Here is an 18,919-nt window from a genome sequence, read left to right on the forward strand (position 1 = left end):
AACCATTAGTCTCAAAAACACTTAACTTCAAAATATGAGATTTAATGATATGAACTACTTAATTGGTGGTAAATATTTGTTAATCACTACTACAAAAACGGGTTTTCCGACAGTTTTTAATTGTCGCTATTGAGTAATGACGACAGTCGACTAACTGTCGTATTTGTCTATACTGGCGTAGGGGTAGCTACGCCGACAGTTAAACATTGTCGTCATTACTGGCAACACTGACAGTTTATAAGTGTTATCGTTGCTGGCTACGTCGATAGTTAATAGGTGTTGCCGTTGCTGGCAACGCCGACAGTTAATAGATGTCGTCATTGCTGGCAACACCAACAATTATTAGGTGTCACTGTTGCTAGAAACGTCGATAATTATTAGGTGTTGCTGTAACATTAAATTTATATATATATAAATAATAATTTTTCGATATATGTTTTTTAAAACTTTTAATTATATTTTTAATAATTGAAGTTTTATATAAATTTAAATAAAAAAATTACTTACATAATTAATTATTATTACTGTGACTTGTAAAAAAAATTATATTTATCATAATAAAAATTCATATACAAACAACATTTATTCATACAATTGAAATGTAAATAATACATCAAATCCCCATGAGAATAAATAATTCTCAATAAAAATTCATTATAATGTTATAAATCCATAAACTTCAAAATATATAATACAACAAATCTCAACAAGACAACATAATTCTCTTCTCCAAACCACTGCAAACTCAATCATGTTTCTTTTCTCAATATTCTTCCTAATAAATCTAGGCATCCACCTTGAAAGTCAACCCTATGATTTTCCCTACATCAATGAATTAAAGACTTCAAATTATTATTAAATAGTATATCTTACCATAATATATTAACAAATGAATGAGAGAACCAACAATATAAATATGTAAAATTAGTTGATTAATCCCTCTTAGAGATTATTAAACAAAAACTGACATTGTAAGAATGCCGACAAGGTTTGAGACGGTTGGGAGACCAATGATGTTGTGAATTACAGTATAACAAAATTCTCAATTTAATAAGAAAATATCATCAATTTAATCATCATAAGGATTTCAAAAAGAAAAAAGAATGACTTATTATGAGCATTTATGAAACTTTGTATGCCTTTAAAAATATAAGAGCACAATAAGTCCTATAATCACGAACATAATAATAAGCATACTCGTTATTTTAACATCATTGGCAAAAAAAATGAATATCATAAATATAATTAACCATGGTAATACCATAAAGAAATATCAAAATAAACATATTTATATATAGATATTATATATATATGTATATATACCAAAATCAATGAATGTAAAAAATGAATCACAAAAAAGAACTTAATTACAATAGTACACATATATACTCTAAATCTGAATAAACATAACAAAATCAAAGGCAAAGTATCTAACAAAAAATATATACATAATATATACTAAAATCAACAAATCTAAAAAGAAATTAAGCACTGACATCAAAACACAAATATACCCTAAAGTTGTTTAACATAACAAGATAATAAATAAAGTCTTCAGCACTAACAAAGTAAACACAACACAAATATGTCATAGAATACCAAATATAAAATTATATACAGGGTATCAAAAGCCACCAACAGAACAGTCTATATATATATACCCTGAATCTAAATAAACATTGCAAAATCAAAAGCAAAGTATCCAACAAAAAATATAAATACATAATATACACTAAAATCAATAAATCTAAAAAAATTAAGCACTGACACTATAACAAAAATATACCCCAAAGCTGAAAAAATCAATAAATGCTAGTCCAAAAGAATGAAACTTAGAGTCCAATATAACTATGAATTATCAACCAATATGCTAATAATGTCAAACTTTTATATAGCACTTTATACTATTGAACCTAAACGTGATCACAAGAACCAAAAGTGATGCTCAATGTTATAAATCACCTCACCAAAGACATTAGACAATGGACAAGAAAAAAACTAACATATATAAAACAAGAAGTACAAAAGGTTATGTTATATGTGTATGCCAACACACAATAAGTACATTCACACTAGTTTTAAAAGTTTTTAATAAATACATAATTTTTTATAAATATATATTTACATAATTAGTTTATTTTTAAAATTATACTATTCATCAATTTTTTTTACAATATTTCTCCAATTAATAAAACAACTCTTTTTTAACTAATACAAATTTTATAAATATGTTAAAGAATAATAAATTTAAATTTTGATATAAAAATTATTATAAATACAAAAGTTAATAATATGAAAAATTTATAAACAAAAAAAAAATCTAGTTTTAAAGGTTTTTAATAAAAACATAATTTTTATAAATATATATATTTACATAATTTAGTTTATTTTTAAAATTATACTATTCATTAATTATAATTTTAGATTTTTTATTTGAATTTTGGCGACATTTTATGACTGTCGGCATTTGACTTTTATTAACTGTCGACGTTAGGGTCAATAGCGACAACGTTTAACTGTCGCACGACATTAGTCTTGAATTAACTGTCGGCATTGGTCTTGAGTTAACTATCGGCATTGGTCTTGAGTTAACTGTCGGCGTTGGGGTCAATAGCGACACATTTTAACTGTCGGTATTGGTCTTGAATTAACTGTCGGCGTTGGGGTCAATAGCGACACATTTTAACTGTCGACATTGGTCTCGAATTAATTGTCGGCGTTGGGGTCAATAGCGACAGTAAAAAACAACGGTACCAGTTATTAGCTGTCGGCGTTGGTCTCTATGCCACAGTTTTTAACTGTCGGTGTAGAGTTCCACTAAGTAATTACGACAGTCATGGTTGGGTGTCGGGAAAGTCCAATTTTGTAGCAGGGAATGTTCAATACTATCTATATCTATAGTTTAAATTCATCTCACTTTGTTTGCAATTGAATTATATATAAATATAGTTCGATAAGGATTCTTCTATTTTTTTGGGTGGTCAGTTTATAGATTGACAAGTAGCAAATGGGAAATCAAAATTTGGATTTTAGAATTATGAAAATTGTCCAAACTGATCGGTGTTTATCCCTAACATATGAATAGATTAAAGGACATCAACTCAAATTATAAGATTATGAGTTACTCCAATTGTCAAATAATTTTGAAATGGAGTCCCATAAATCTTATGTACTATTTCTTGTATTTTATACAATGTAATTAACCTTTTATAGGTACTCTTTAAAAACCTTCATCTTTATATGTAAACTTCAATCTCTCTGACCAATACTCTTTCATTCTTCGTAAGTTTATCAAAATCACCTGAATATACTTAAAATTGATATTTGGGAGAATTAAAGCATTGACACTTGAAAGAAAACTAGTTAAAATGGAAAAGAGTTGTGTTGGAAAATATAAAAACTTAAGTCGCCACATAAAATAATAATTATAAAAAGAAAAGAGAAAGAATATTCTGTTTTGCAGGCAAGGAGTGCAAATAGGGATAGAGTTAAAAATTAATTTTAGAGGGGCCTATTTACATTTTTTTTTATTCTAAGGGATTTCGATATAATTTTCTTATTTTTTTAGGATATTTTTTAAAAAATTAACAAATCCGATCCATTTAGATATGTGCATGATTGATGTGGCTTGTTAAATCTCTTACATTATTTCTTCTTTTATTCTTAATTTTATAATTTTAAATCAAATTCATTTACAACACAGCATTTTTACGTGCAAGAAAAATGTTTCCTATCGTTCTTTTATTCTTTATTTTATAATTTTAAATTAAATTCATTTATTTATTTTCATTTTTTTTATTTTTAATTATTTTAAAAATACTTTATAATTAAAAATAATTTAGACTAATCAAAGGCTGTGTGCCTAGTGTTCCCTATTGTCAATTTACTATTAACTTAACAGCAAGGAGTTACGTGTAAGAAAATTGACTAATGAAGTAGTTTTGAAATCAAAATTTTTACATAGATAGTTACGGTAATATTTGTAACTTCATGAGGAGTTTAGTGGCTAATATCCTATCTATAAATATTAAGTGTGTCTCACTTTAAGTAAGCCCTCCCATATTTATATATATGTAATTTTTATTTTCACTTGATGATGTGGCACGTGTTATGATGCTCACTTGGAAACATGTGTCAAGATAGATGATGACATGGAGGTTGAGTCTAGCCAAGTACGTGTGCGTGTCTGGTCATTCAATATGAAGAAATAATATTCTGCCTATTATATTGTGGAATCTCATTTATATAAATCTATATATGTGCATGCTCCCCATTAGACAAAATAACATACAATAGAAAATATAAATACATGCATAGAAGTGATTTTCATACAAAGATTCGTAAATATAATAATAAAACCATTAAAGTACTTACAAGATGTGTAGCGGAACAATGACTACATCATTTGGATTTCCTAACATTTTGTCATTATTGAATGCTAAGTATTGCAAGGAATCCAAACCGCTTTGAAACAAGACCATAGTCTTCTCAGTCCTTCTATAAATCAACTTAGTGTTTGTGTGGGCAAGTCTCAACACATGAGAAGAGAATTCCTAGAGAGAGTGAGCGGCTAGATATAGAATATTAATAGTGAATTTTTGCATTGTCAAATTCATCTTACCTAATGCACTCTATAACACTAGTATATATAGGCAATTTCCTAGGGCATAAAATATATTTTAGTTACCCATTTTATTTTAATTATTTAATAATTATAATTAATTAAATACTTGTCAAAATTAACCAATTATAATTTTGACATTTATTTAATCATTTTATTAATATTCATACCAATTTATCAATATTAACAAATTTGTCCCAATTGGATACTCTCTTTTTGAGACTTTGCAATAAAACTTCAAATTTTCTTCTATTTCTTTTCTCACAAAATATCAATAAATAATTTAACATTATTTATTTTCATTGACCAAATCAATATAATATTTTTATAATTAATAATTAATTTAATAATCCAAGATTACTAGATCATTTTGATAAGAGATGACATGGGGATCATAGATCTATGAACTCAATTATCAATAAGTTACCGTGAGTTTATTTATAACAAATAATATCACTACCTTATTAATTCCTCGTGACTCCATTACAGACTCAGAATAGCACTCTTGAACTCATAGAACGCTTTACACCAAATTTAAATACGTTATCAATTGTTATAACCATAACCGTCATTCAATCCTCTATAGATAATCTACTAATGAGACAGGTGCAAATTATCGTTTTACCCATCATTGGTGTTTTATCTTTAACTCCCACTAGGTTCCTTGTAAATGATATTTCAGTAAACTTAATTACATAAATGAGTACCCTATTATTTAACACTCGAACCAAGCTATAAGGAAATCATCGTTTCACAGAAGCTATAGATTTCATGTCTATGATAAATACTCTCACTCAATTATACTAGCAAATCTCCAATATGTAAGTATGAGCTAGTCCGTAGGGTAAGCTGGTAACGAACAAATCAAAATACTTGAATAATACAATTAGCAGAATATTAATCACTCAGAATTAAGATTGAATTGACCCACATGGTCAACATTGTGATATGATTAAATTAGATAATAACAATACTTACTTATCTTATCAATAATCAATATCGGTCCAATCCAATATAACAAAATACATCTGATCTTATCTACTTGATCAATGTCTTGGATAAGACATTACACCCCGAATGTGTAAGTAGATCATATCGTAAATTACCAGATCAGTGAAAATCCAATGCATTGACTTAATCTTAGGACTCGTTCTTTTGAATATATAATTACAATTATAATCTACTGTGACCTAGTCACTATAATTGTATTATTTATATGTTTGGGATTTTATAAATGTTTGTATTATTCCAACAATCATGTAATAAAACAAGCAAGCAACACGATTGGCAAACTGGATGATTTTTACTTCTTTTATTGACAATATAAAATTGTGTTACATGTCCGACATGATTTTATAAAGGCATAAACCTAACATATATTATATGTGAGTAAGCAACTGGAGGGATGAGGCATTAGAGGTCAGGTCCCGTATTTAGTTATGTTGAGAAGTGTATGTGTGTGTAGCTTAAGTCGAAATTCAACAAGTTATTTGTATTCTATTGCTTATTTTTATTTTATTTCTTGAAAAAAGTTTCCGTGTATTTTTAGGAATTTAATTATTTATTTAAAGTGCGTTTTGAAAGTCACCTTGTAATTGAAATTGGGTGTAATTCGGATAATTTTACAATTTGACATGTTTGTCTGACCACATAATTACATAGTAACTATGTAATTGGAGGTAATTGAGGGTCTCAATTATACTCTCCAATTCTCATAGCCCCCATGAGAATTAGTGTAATTACATTGTGTAATTACTAATTACTATCAATTTTAAATAGTATTTATTACATAATATTATTTTTCTGTGAAATAACTATTGTTAAACATGACAATAGGAATTCATAAGTAATTACCATGTGACATCTAAACACACCTTATATTTTAAAATATAGTGTGATTAATCAGATATGTAATTATTACCCTAGTAATTACACAGTTGTTTCTAAACATGTCATTAATATTAAGTGTAACACAAAGGCTCACTATACATTTATTTTTACGAGGGAATTATTGTATTGAAGCTCTTTCAAATTATAGTGAGAACTTAGTGTTGAGAAATTTGAGCTAATTAAAGTTTATTTGACTCTTGGAAATTAGGGATAATCAATAAGAGTAATTCATGAACGTATGTACTTTCTTTTGGGGTCGAGCCATGTTAAATTTTGAGTGTGATTTTTTTTAAGATTTTCGTTTACAAATTGTTGTTTTCTATCGAAATTGTCGTTGACCAAAACATAGGTCAACAATACATATAAATTAAAAATTAACACGTTTAAAAAATTGTCGATTTTGTCCTTCTACTTTTTTGGGTGAATAATTTCCAGATTGATGGGTTGTAAATTGAAATTTGGATTTTAGAATTGTAAAAGTATCACTATTGTTCATTCCTACCACATTGAATAAATTTGCGGTCATCAACTCACTTATAAGACTATTGATTACTCACTCATTACCAATTGATTTTGAGATGAAACCTCTCACAAGTGTTACTTACCATTTCCTCCATTTTATACTATATAACATTCTATGCTCCTACTCTTTAAAAACCTTCCTCTATTTTATATTGTATAACATTCTATCCTCCTACTCTTTAAAACCCTTCATTTTATTATCTAAACATCAATATCTAACAAGTACTCTTACATCCTTCATAAGTATATCAAAATCATATTTACACTTGTATACTTAAAAAATTGACACCCAAAATAAACTAGTTAGAAAAAAAAATAGTGTTGATATTATTTTTCAATTCAAAATAATACAAGATTTTTGGGCGTCATTTTTTAATCGACGCTTAAAATTCACTCTTTTTGTAAATCCTATAATTGGCATTTTTATAGAAATATCCTTTTATTAAAAGATAAATTGGTGGATTTAGTTGTTTCCCTTTATTATACTTTTCGGAAATGTTTGGTTTCCCTTATTATAATTTTCAGAAATATTTGGTTTCCTTTATTTCATTTTTCGGAAATCCACTTTCCTTTTGTGTGAAGTTTAGACAATAATGTGCTTCCTTATTTAGCCTATGTTGTCTCATTTTGTTTATAAAGGAAACAAAGTACATTGCAAATATTCGGTACTTACCCAAAGTTGTCTTTGGATTATTTGCTGATATATTTTCGTGCAGCTCAAGGATTGCAATCAGGAAACTGGTTCTTAATGTCATTAATTATTGTTTCCTTTTTGAGCTTGTTTTTTATCCGACACAGGTCTGAGCTGTCCCAACCGATATCGCATCTGTCGGATCAACATTTTCTAAAAAAGGCAACTCTTCATCAATCAAGAATAACTACTGTGATTCTTGCCTTTATTAGAAGAATTCCTTCTCTGCCTTTGTGAACACGAAAAAGACTCTATAAATAGGGCTCTAAAGGCAGTGAGAAAAGTGAACTCTTTGGTGCATTATTCGTGAGCTTTACTGTAATATTTGTGAGAGTTCCTCTTTGTATTCAAGATCATAAGTATTCACGTGATCTTGTAGAATTATCTGTGTTTAGTTTTTAGTGGTGAGTTTATACCATATTCATGAGTGAATACACATTGTAATTTGAACACAACATTTATAGTCTTCGGGAGAAGATTTTTTACAAGCCTTGCATCGGGAGGATGCAAGCACTCGCTGGCCATTGAAGGAAGTTCAAGTGGTTGAGCTTTTCAATCAAGATCAAATTAGTGAAGAGAAGTACAACAAGTTGCGGCAAATCTCAAGAGGGAGTCTTGTTTTGTTTAAGTCAATGTTTTTGTACTTGTGATTCTTTATTAATTGGTTTTATTCTCTGGGCGTGGCCCCAAGGAGTAGGTTATCCGAAAGGGTTTCTGAACCTTGTAAAAATTCGTTGTGTTCTTTATTGTTTTGCACTGTCTTTTTATTGTGTTCAGTTTCTGTCGTGACAAGTTTGGTTTCTATCCCGACAGAATTGTAATCTGTGTAAACAGTTAATTATCATTCCGCACTTTAATTAATTTACTTGGTTTAATTAATTTGGTAATTACTAAAAACGGAATTGCACTCTTAAAAAGGGTTGGTCAATGCCTTCAACCAACGCTTTTCAATGACGCAAAAAAATACTTTTTATAGTTTAGTGGTCTAATAATAATAATAAGTTTCCTCATACAAAAATGAAATCTCAAGTTGGAATCCTTCCATCCTCAAATAAAAATAATAATAATAATATAAAAAAGAATCATACTAAAGAAACTAAAAACATTTATTTAAAGATTAAGGAGGTACAACAACAAAAAAAGTCTCATCATACAAAATTATTAACTTGATTCATGATCCTTATATTATGCTATCCACAATTTACATGATTTGCAGCTTGCAACATGCATGGATTATGGGACAAGCTCCAATCAGCAATGACAGAATAATGTTTTTATGTTCTTATAATTTGTCTCTTTAGTGGATAAGTTGTATTTTTTGATTGGTTTGTATGTATTTGGCATTATTAACATACTATACAATAATTATTTATAATTTTTAATAACCACCCGATTATTGTTATCAATGACTAGACATTTCAGAGTCGAACGTTGTTCTATCACAGACGAAATAATAATAATATTATTATATTATTATTGTGTCATTATTAGGCGAAGTGGGATCACTTGAAAGAAACAAAGAAGAAGATGATGTTGTGGGGCTACGTCTAATTAAAGGTCGCTTTTGATATCCAGCTGCAAAGCATATATGAAATTAAACTTATAAGAAAGAAGAAGATTTCTTATAATATATATAAATATATATATATATAAATGGATGTTGTAAACTAGTTAAATTTCTAAAATATAAAGAAGAATGATAAAAATTAGCTTCTGGTGAGCTAAATTTAAGTTATTTTATACATTTTTTACGTTAATGAATAATATTGTTTTACATGTAGAATAAAAAATAATATTTAAATAATGTAGAGAAAAAATATAGATAAAAAATAGAGAACTTAGTATATGATTTAATGTAAATGTTTGATGTAAAATTTTGGTGATGTATTTGAAAAAAATAGAGGAGCATCCATTGAGAGTGCTCTAGAGTACTTCTAATGGTTGTATAATAGAGTACTTCTAATGGTTGTTATATAATAGCTAAAATTTTCAAATTTTGAAGAAAGAATGCTTTTTACCTTCTACTAGATGAGCTAAAACAATGCTCTATTTTACCTTAATACATTTCCATCTCTATATGTAAAGATGGTTTTAAATAATTTTATATACTTTTTTATTTCTTGAAATTTGTTGCTTTCTATAAATCAATTCTTTTTTTTATCTATTCTTTTATATTATTTTTAATAATAAAAATATAATATTTAAACAATATATTAAAAATATAGAATAATTGATATATAGTATAATGTTAAAATTTGAAGTAAAATAATAAAAAAAAAATATTAGTAGAGCAACCATGGAGGGAGTGCTATAAGCTGAACTATCAACTAGGTATCTCATTTATCCTTTAGCTGCTTTGGCCTTTTTCTCAAGCTTTTGTATGCATTGTATTTGTTTGATTTTGATTTGGAGGAAGGGACCACATAAATATATTTATATATATATAGCATATGTGGTATGGTGAGAAAATGCATGCATGGCCTACCAGATTTCCTTATTGTGCATCGCCCATTCTTACATGGAAGTATTGGACCTCATCATTTTGCTTTCACTTTCCATTTATAACTTTATCCCAAATTAAGTGATCATATCACTACAAGAAAAAAGAAAAAGAAAAAAAAACATAACTGGCCACCCAGATTAGTACATTTAAGATGTCAATTTTGGCACTTGAATGTACCAATCTCTAAGGTCCGCCGAGATTGGTTTTAACACCCTATCTTAACTCTAGGACCCATAAAATTTGATAAAAATAAGTGTGAATATTTTTTTTTCTTTCCTTTAATTGCTATACTATGTTATATTACTTTATAATATAATGGTTTAGATTAAATAAATGTGACAAAGAGTGTCACATGTTGTAACATACAAATGAGAGTTACAACATTTTGTATAGTACATAATACAAATGTGTAACATATTTGAGAGTTACAATTTTAGTAACAAATTTAAAACTCCCAAATATTACTCATTTTTGTGTAGATTTGTTGTTGCACAATTTTGATTTGAATTTCTCAAAGCCATAAGTGAAATATGGTTGTTGGAGATTTGGTTTTAACCTCAATAATGTGTTTGGGGTTACAAAATCAATTGGGAATTGTTTGAAGCCATTAGGAAAAAAATAGTACAAAGTTGTGTGCTGAAAAAGGCCAGGGGCATTGGTGGTCACGGCCTGAGTGATATAGAGTCACGGCAGGCCGCGGCCAAGAGAGCTGGCTGCCAATTTTTCAATTTTTTCCAATTTTCTCGAACGGCTCTAACAACTAAAATAATTCCCAAATCTCATTTTTAATTCCATAAACATCCAATTAATCATTGGTAACAACCAAGGGGGTTAGTGGAAGTTGAAATTCAAAGTGTGTCTCAAAACTCTATAAATAGGAGCCTAGTGCTCACTTGTAAGACACAATTTTTCTATCCATTAGAGGACTTGGCTAGAAAACACCTAGAGGCTTGATAATTCCACAGAGCTATTTCCAAATTGTGAGAGTTCCCTAGTGCTTGAGTTAGGGGAAAATAAGTTGTTGGACAAAAGTTTCAAACCTTATTCAAGTTGGTGATCCCCAATGCTCTTCACTTTGGTGGAGTGAGTGAGAGTGTTCTTTCTTTTTTTCTTGTTTTTTCTTTTCTAATATTGTCTTTTCATCTTACTCTTCTTTTTCTATCTACTTGTATTTCTTGTTTAGAGTTGCAATTTTTATTTCTTTTGTTTAAAAAAACTATTACTTTATTTGTAACTTTGTTTAGAGTTGTATTCTTCTATTATCCTCTTCTACTTCTTCTCTTATTCTATTTGTAATTTTCAGTCATAGAATTGTAACATTATTTAATCAATCCTTGTTTATTTGTACTATTTTGCTTAGAGTTGTAAGGGTTTTTTACCATTTCCATTGAGGCAATTTACTTTTTTCTAACATTCAAAAGCTTACCCATTTGTTTGTTTCAATGGAAGGTGAGACTATCAAAATCATGAACCAAGACCTAGTGAAGTTGGATAGGTTTGATGGATCCAATTTCACTAGGTGGCAAGACAAGGTGAGGTTTCTCTTGACCACTCTCAAGATCGCCTACATCATATAGTCCACACTTGAACCTCTCCCAACGCCATCCGACAAGGACACTCTCGAGGTGGTGGAGAAAAGAAGGAAGAGGGAGGAGGACAATCTCCTTTGTAGGAGTCATATCCGCAACGCCCTATCTGATAGGCTCTATGACCTCTACACCGAGACCAAGTCGGCAAAGGAGATATGGGATGCACTTGAGTTTTGATTTCTCAATAAATCGATTTCAAATATTTTGGTGATAAACCTATTCTTCCTCAAATACATGAGCTACAAATAATTGTTAACAAATTGAAAGTTTTGAAGATTGAGCTTCCCGGGGCCTTTCAAGTTGGTGCTATAGTGGCAAAATTACCACCAACTTGGAGGAGCTATAGGAAAAGAATCATTCATAAAAATGAGGGTTATTCTTTGGAGGAAATCCAAAAGCATATTCGAACCGAGGAGGAATCGATATGTAGAGACAAACTTGTGGAGGGGTCTAATGGAGAGACTTCCAAAGCAAATGCGGTGTCACGACCAAAACATCTCAAAAACAAAGGGAAAGGCAAGAAGGGTAATGAAACATCTTTGGGTCCCAAAATCAACCCAAACAAGGTTAAGGGTGAGAAAGGTCCTTGATTTGTATGTGGGAAAAAGAATCACTATGCTCGAGAGTGTAGGCAAAGAAAAGATCAACAAGAACCTAAGGTGAATGCAACTCAAGAAGAGAATATAGTTGCTACCCCTAGTGAGGTGAATGCGGTCCAAGGCAAGGTGAAGGGATGGTGGTATGACACATGTGTCACCGTCCATGTCACCTATGGCAAATCAGTGTTCAAGTCCTTTGAAGAGTCAAAGGGCAACCATGAGATTAAAATGGGTAATGAGGGCAAATCCAAGATACTTGGCAAAGGTATCATTGACGTCTTTTTCACCTCCGGTAAGAAAGTCACATTAGTGAATGTGCTTTATGTTCCCAAAATGAGTAGAAACTTGGTAAGTAGTGATTTGATTGGCAAGTCCGGCATTAAAGCTGTTTTTGAGTTTGGTAAACTTATTCTTACCAAATCCAATGTATTTTTGGGAAATGGGCACTCTTGTGAGGGTATGGTTAAGTTGTGCACCAATGATGTAACTTTCAATGTCATCAATAAAAATGTTAACTCCGCTTATATTTTTGAGCATGATTCTTTATTATTGTGACATCTTAGACTATCTCATATAGGTTTTTCAACCATGAAAAGAGTAGTAAAATGTGGTATGATTGCATGCAATATTAAAAGCTATGGAAAATGTGAAACATGTGTTAAAACAAAAATGATAAAGAAACATTTTCTTAGTGTAGAAAGATCATCTAATTTACTATATTTAATCCATAGTGATCTTTGTGAATTAAATGGTGTTTTAACTTGAGGTGGTAAAATGTATTTTCTTACTTTTATAGATGATTTTAGTTGATATACCTATGTGTTTCTTTTAAAGCATAAAGATGAGACTTTTGATGCTTTTAAAGTATATAAATTAGAAGTTGAAAATCAACTCAATAAAAAAAATTAAGGTGCTAAGAAGTGATAGAGGATAAGAGTATTTCTCTAATGAATTCAATGCATTTTGTGAAGAAAGTAACATAATTCATGAGTGCATTGCACCTTATACACCACAACATAATGGTGTTGCCGAAGGAAAAATAGGACTTATCTAGAGATGATAAATTCTATGTTGGTGTTTTCTAAGTTGAACTTCAACTTATGGGGTGAAGCATTGTTAACCGCTTGTCACATTCTTAATCGAATATCAATGAAAAAAAATGAGATATCTCCATATATCCTTATGATAATCTTTTGCTCATTTGATGCACGTAGGAAAAACGTGATATTAAAATTGGACTAAATCAATCTAGGATCATCGCTAAGCTTAGGAGCGTCGCTTTGGGCTCAGATTGAAAAATCTAAGGAGGTAGGAACTCAACTTGACTATTAGACTTATTTTACTCGTATTGAATGACATTAAACATATTCTAATTTTGATATTTATAAAATGTTTGAAAAATTGAAAACTTAATATGCATGTTTTCTGATCTGTTTTGAGGGCACTGAGTGCCGAATATATTTTTGTTCACTTAATTATGCAGGTTATGATTTTTGGATTTTATTCAAATGCAACCATTATGCTGCCCAATTTTCTAAAATATAAACGGAATATGTTTCTTGCTTTTCATGTTTACTTGCATTTGGTTATACTGATGAGAGTCATAGTAATCATTATTTGAGCATGTTGTTGTTTTACGACCTAGTCTCTGCGTCATCATAGATATATCAGGTGTCCACTCACATGTAGGTGTAAAGACCTAGCATCTGTATACAGGAAGTGTTCTGAGCCTCCCCCTTGTGGTGGTTATCAGGTCTGGCTACCCGGTTTAGGATGTCGGATTTTCTATGATGGGTAACGGGAACTAGGGATCTAGTGGACAGTGTGATGTTCACGTGTAGCTATGCTCTTGTGATTATGTGTGGTTTCTCTCACTATTTTGGTTTATACATGGTGATGTGTGTTTTGTTTTTAAAGCTAACTATGCAGGGGTTTTATTAAACTTTTTGGGTCCTATGTTATTAGTTGCTTTCCTACTGGGCTTCATAATCTCACCCCCTATATCTCTGTCATTCCAGGAACCTAGTGATGCGAATTTGGAAGGTGAATTATTGATGGAGCCAATGTGTTTAGCCTAGTTCTATTTAGTGTCATAGTCTTATCAATTGAACATGATATATGTATTTGATTTGGAACTTTATGGTATGTATCTCTAAATTAGCTATTTAAAAGTTAGGAATGAGGAATGATGGATGCTAATTATTATTTTGGTGTTTCACGACTTATTAAATTTAACTACATAACTGTGGGAATATTATTTTGCTATGTATAATGATAGATGATCTTGCTTTTATCACTAATATTTTTATATACAATTATAGGAGTTAATCCATTATTTTTTTACTTATAATTATAGTACTATTTGGAATAAACTAAAGGATCATTTATAATGGTTATTTTCCAACAAGGGTCAGAGTTTGACCTTTGACACCCAAATTATGGATATTACAAATTTGCCACAGCCTAAGGCTCGGGTCGTGACACAAACATTAGGTTGTTTTAGAGAAAGACTTGGAAGATTGTAGTCTTGTTTCAAAGCGGATTGAATTCCTTGCAATATCTAGCATTCAACAAGGACAAAACGTTAGGGAATCCAAATGGTGTAGTCATTGTTCCGCTACGCATCTCGTAAGTATTCTAATGGTTCTATTATTGTATTTACGTGTCTCAGTATGAAAATCATTTATGTGCATGTATTTATGTTTGCTATTGTATGTTATTTTGTGCAATTAGAAGCATGCATATAGAGAGAGTTATATAAATGAGATCCTACAAATAGTCACACCATTTATTAATTGGTTGTAGGGAGACCATGCCTTTTATTTATTTATTTTGTTAAAATCCTACTTTATCCTTATAAGTTAAGGTTATATGATGGAATATAGCATTAAGGACGAGCCAAAAAATAAAAGTTGGGGATCTGATTGCTAAAAAAGATTGGGGCCTAAGATGCTATTTACCCTTAATTAACTTTCTAAGGTAGTATAATTTCATAATAAAACTAACATTTTTACCACATTTATTGCATCTTCTCTCAAATCACTACTAGTTGGATGGAAACAATATACAACTTTGTGGCATATATAAATGGCTAACAACAATGTTAGTCATTATTTAATGTTTAAAAAAATAAATAATAAAGGTTGTGTTTGGTAAAAATTTTGTTTTTAAATTTTTTAAACTCAAAAATAAAAATATATAATTTGTTTTATGTTTTTTTATTTTTATAAAATAAAAATGCGTTTGGTAACCATTTTTATTTTATGTTTTTTTTAAATAAAAATGTGTTTGGTAACTTTTATTTTTATTTTTTGTTTAAAAAATAAAAAACATGTTTGGTAAACATTTTTTTAAATTTTTATTTTTTATTTTCATTTTCTAAACTAAAAAATAAAAATATTTTTTGTGACCACTATTTATTATTTTAAAATAAGAAAATTATAGTAAAAAAAGATCATATTAATAATATCCAAGTAATCTCAAATGTCAAAACTTAATATCTATCCATGAGATAACACAAAATCAATGAAGTTTACATAGTAAAATAAAAATGTATGAGCTGATAATTGTCCAAACTTAAAGTAAAGTATTAAACGAGTCATAACAATCAACTAATGTATTTATTCAATCTCACTATCGTCGACTAGCTCTCCATATATGATCAGCAATTTCATCACGAACATGAGTCATTTCACGTATATAAGTTCTAGAAATACTGAACTCTACACTATCAGTCAAAGTTCCATCCGTGATTTGTAAAGTAGTGGCCTGTACTTCAGAATTTCCTTCACCTCCATCAAAATATACATCTGCTTCTGCATTTGTTCTTATAAAATTGTGAATCCCACAGCAAGCAATGACAATGTACTTTTGTATTCTTAAATCATATGAAGGCATTTGCTTTAGGATTGGAAAGCGAGCCTTCAACATGCCGAAACACCGCTCAATGAAATTTCTCAAGGAAGAGTGTCGATAATTGAAAAGCTTTTTTTTCCTATAAGATTAAGATATGTGTACTGGCTCAAATGATACATTTCCCCTCAATATGGCAAAAGAAAACCAGGCATGTTTGTATAGCCAAAATCAACAAGATAATATTTTCCTGATCCAATGATAATTCATGTTAGTTTTTACCTATAGATATTTAATATAAAATAATGTCAATCAATATAATAAGTTTAATAAATACTTACCTTGGGGCGGCATTGGAAATCCATAATCTGAGTTTGTGGCACATTCTACAAAAATATGTGCATCATAAGTTGATTCTTCCCATCCAGGACAACGTATGTGAACTTCATGTCAAATGAACATACACACATAACGTTCTGAGTTGTATCCACTTTCCGACCTCGATATGGTATTTGTTCATCAATTGGAACATGCGCAGAAATATGAGTCTCGTCTATAGCTCCAACACAATTCTAAAATACAAAATAAATTATTATAATTTTTTTATTGAATATTGAAAAGAAAGGAAAAAAAATAATTCAAATCTTTGTACCTTAAAAAATGGATAGTATCTTGGATCGAATCGAATTTGTGGAGGAGTTACATCAAATGAAGGTGGAGTAATTAGTTTTTTGGATAGACGACAAATTGCCTTCAATTCCTTCCTAAAATAATGAGATGTGGTTGAGGTGGGGTGCTGAAATCGTTCAGCAACCACACAATGTCGTTCATTATGGCCAATCACAAATAAGAACATAGCCACTTGTTCTTTAACAGACAGATATCGTGAGTTCTTCAATAAAAAAAATTCATTTAGAACACCACAAAATAGTTTGAAGACATCTTTGTTCATTTTGAACAAATCATAACACCTACTCCAATGCCCGTGCAACACTTACATAACGTATTCATGGCCTGAAAGAGCTGAATTTCTACAAGGTTTCTTAGATAGATATAATTGATTATATTCCTCACAAGAAAAATATAGCAAAATCTCTCCAAACTCATCATCTGAATCGTCTAGTAAATTATCCTTGTTGAACCGAGCAACGTTTAAAGACATTTTCTCCTGATGGTAGAAAAAACTTTTAAATTTTACATTCAATATATAAACACTCAAAGAAAAAGTCAAACCATAAAACAAAATAAGCAAAACAAGTCATCTAGTCAATAGCTAAACAAAGTCATACAGTCAATAGCTAACAAGTCATCTAGTCAATAGCTAAACAAAGTCATCCAGTCAATAGCTAAAAAAAGTCATAACAAACTCATCTAGTCAATAGCTAAACAAAACTAAAGTTAATAGCTAAATAAAGTCATCTTGTTCATAGCTAAATAAAGTCTAAACTTTTTCACTTCAAATTCAGCAACCAATCTATTCTTCTATGCTCTGGCATCTTCAGAAACAATGCTTTGGACACCTCATTCTCAAACTTCTCAATATCTTTTGCATATACTTCTCCACTAATTCCATCAATTTGATTAAGAACTTCAACACTCTCATCCAATAAGTAATGTGTTGCAAATGTTGTCATTGATCTCTCTATCAATTCTGTCTTTCGCTTTGCAGTTTCATTATATGTTGCCAGTGCATCTGCCAAAGCTTATGAGAACTTTGCTATTTTTACTGATCGAGAGTTCGAAGTGGTTGTTGATTTAACTCTTCTTTTGCTACCATCCTCATCAAAACCACTTTCTTCATTCCTAGTAGAAGGACTTATCGACGTTGCATCATCATCATTATTATCTCCATCATTAGAAGGACTTCGAGTGGAAGGATGAGCATTGGAACCCGTTGCAGTAGTATCATCAAAGATAGTGCATAATTTCTCATAAAACTTACAACATTTCTTTCTAAATCTTTTAGCAGACTTGTTAACCTACATGAAATGAAATTATATTTATAAAATATACCAATACCTATCAAAATAAAACAAGCATAAAATCCATTTTAAATAATATTTACCCGAATAAGTTTATCCCAAACTTCATCTGTCACACTAACTTCTCCAGTCATTGCATTGTATCCCATACCAGTCTCTTTCAGTAAAGACTTAAAATACTTATGCTTTTGCTTTAATTGATTGTATCTGTTCCTTAGTTGCATATCACTATAATTTGTTTTTGCTCGTGCACAAAGCTCTTCCTTTATATATTTCCATGATTGCTTTGTAAAGGTTGTGGTATTCTTATTTCCCTTTAAGACTTCTTCTTCCATAAGTTCAATGAAAATTTCTTCATGCTTTTGAGTCCAAACAGAAGCCTCGTCATTATTCTCAATAATAAGAACTTCATTATCAACACCTGCCATCTAGGTAAGACCTAAAGATTCAATAAGAATTCTAAATGCAAATACAAGACTATTCCTAAAGAAAGAACCATTTCAAGAACAACAATAAGAAACTAGATTTATGTCATATATTTGCTATCCAACAAACAAGATCAGGAAGAAACTAACCAGATCAGGAACAAACAAGATAAAATATTTAAAATAAACACAAGAAAAAAAAAATCATTCTTAAAAATAATAATATAAACAACATTGCATAGGCA

The 18,919-nt window shown here is 29.9% G+C and overlaps 1 protein-coding gene across 1 annotated transcript; it reads right to left on the minus strand.

The window, feature by feature from the left end:
* Nucleotides 1–17,718: 17,718 nt before the first annotated feature.
* Nucleotides 17,719–18,677, minus strand: LOC133785875 (L10-interacting MYB domain-containing protein-like). The gene is made up of 3 exons (XM_062225091.1): nucleotides 18,333–18,677; nucleotides 18,042–18,246; nucleotides 17,719–17,960 (listed from the first exon to the last, which is right to left on the minus strand). Exons 1-3 carry the CDS (start codon nucleotides 18,675–18,677, stop codon nucleotides 17,719–17,721), a joined length of 792 nt encoding a protein of 263 aa, XP_062081075.1.
* Nucleotides 18,678–18,919: the final 242 nt, after the last annotated feature.

The sequence above is a fragment of the Humulus lupulus genome, chromosome 6 (assembly GCF_963169125.1).
Source record: "Humulus lupulus chromosome 6, drHumLupu1.1, whole genome shotgun sequence".
Taxonomy (NCBI): domain Eukaryota; kingdom Viridiplantae; phylum Streptophyta; class Magnoliopsida; order Rosales; family Cannabaceae; genus Humulus; species Humulus lupulus.

Bases quoted from the DNA above. Each gene is read 5' to 3' on its own strand.
- LOC133785875 (XM_062225091.1), bottom strand. From the start codon at position 18,677: ATGGCAGGTGTTGATAATGAAGTTCTTATTATTGAGAATAATGACGAG. The intron at 18,247-18,332 runs GTAAATATTATT...CATTTCATGTAG, and splicing joins TTTGGGATAAACTTATTCGG to GTTAACAAGTCTGCTAAAAG. The intron at 17,961-18,041 runs GTAGCAAAAGAA...AAGCTTTGGCAG, and splicing joins AAGTGGTTTTGATGAGGATG to ATGCACTGGCAACATATAAT.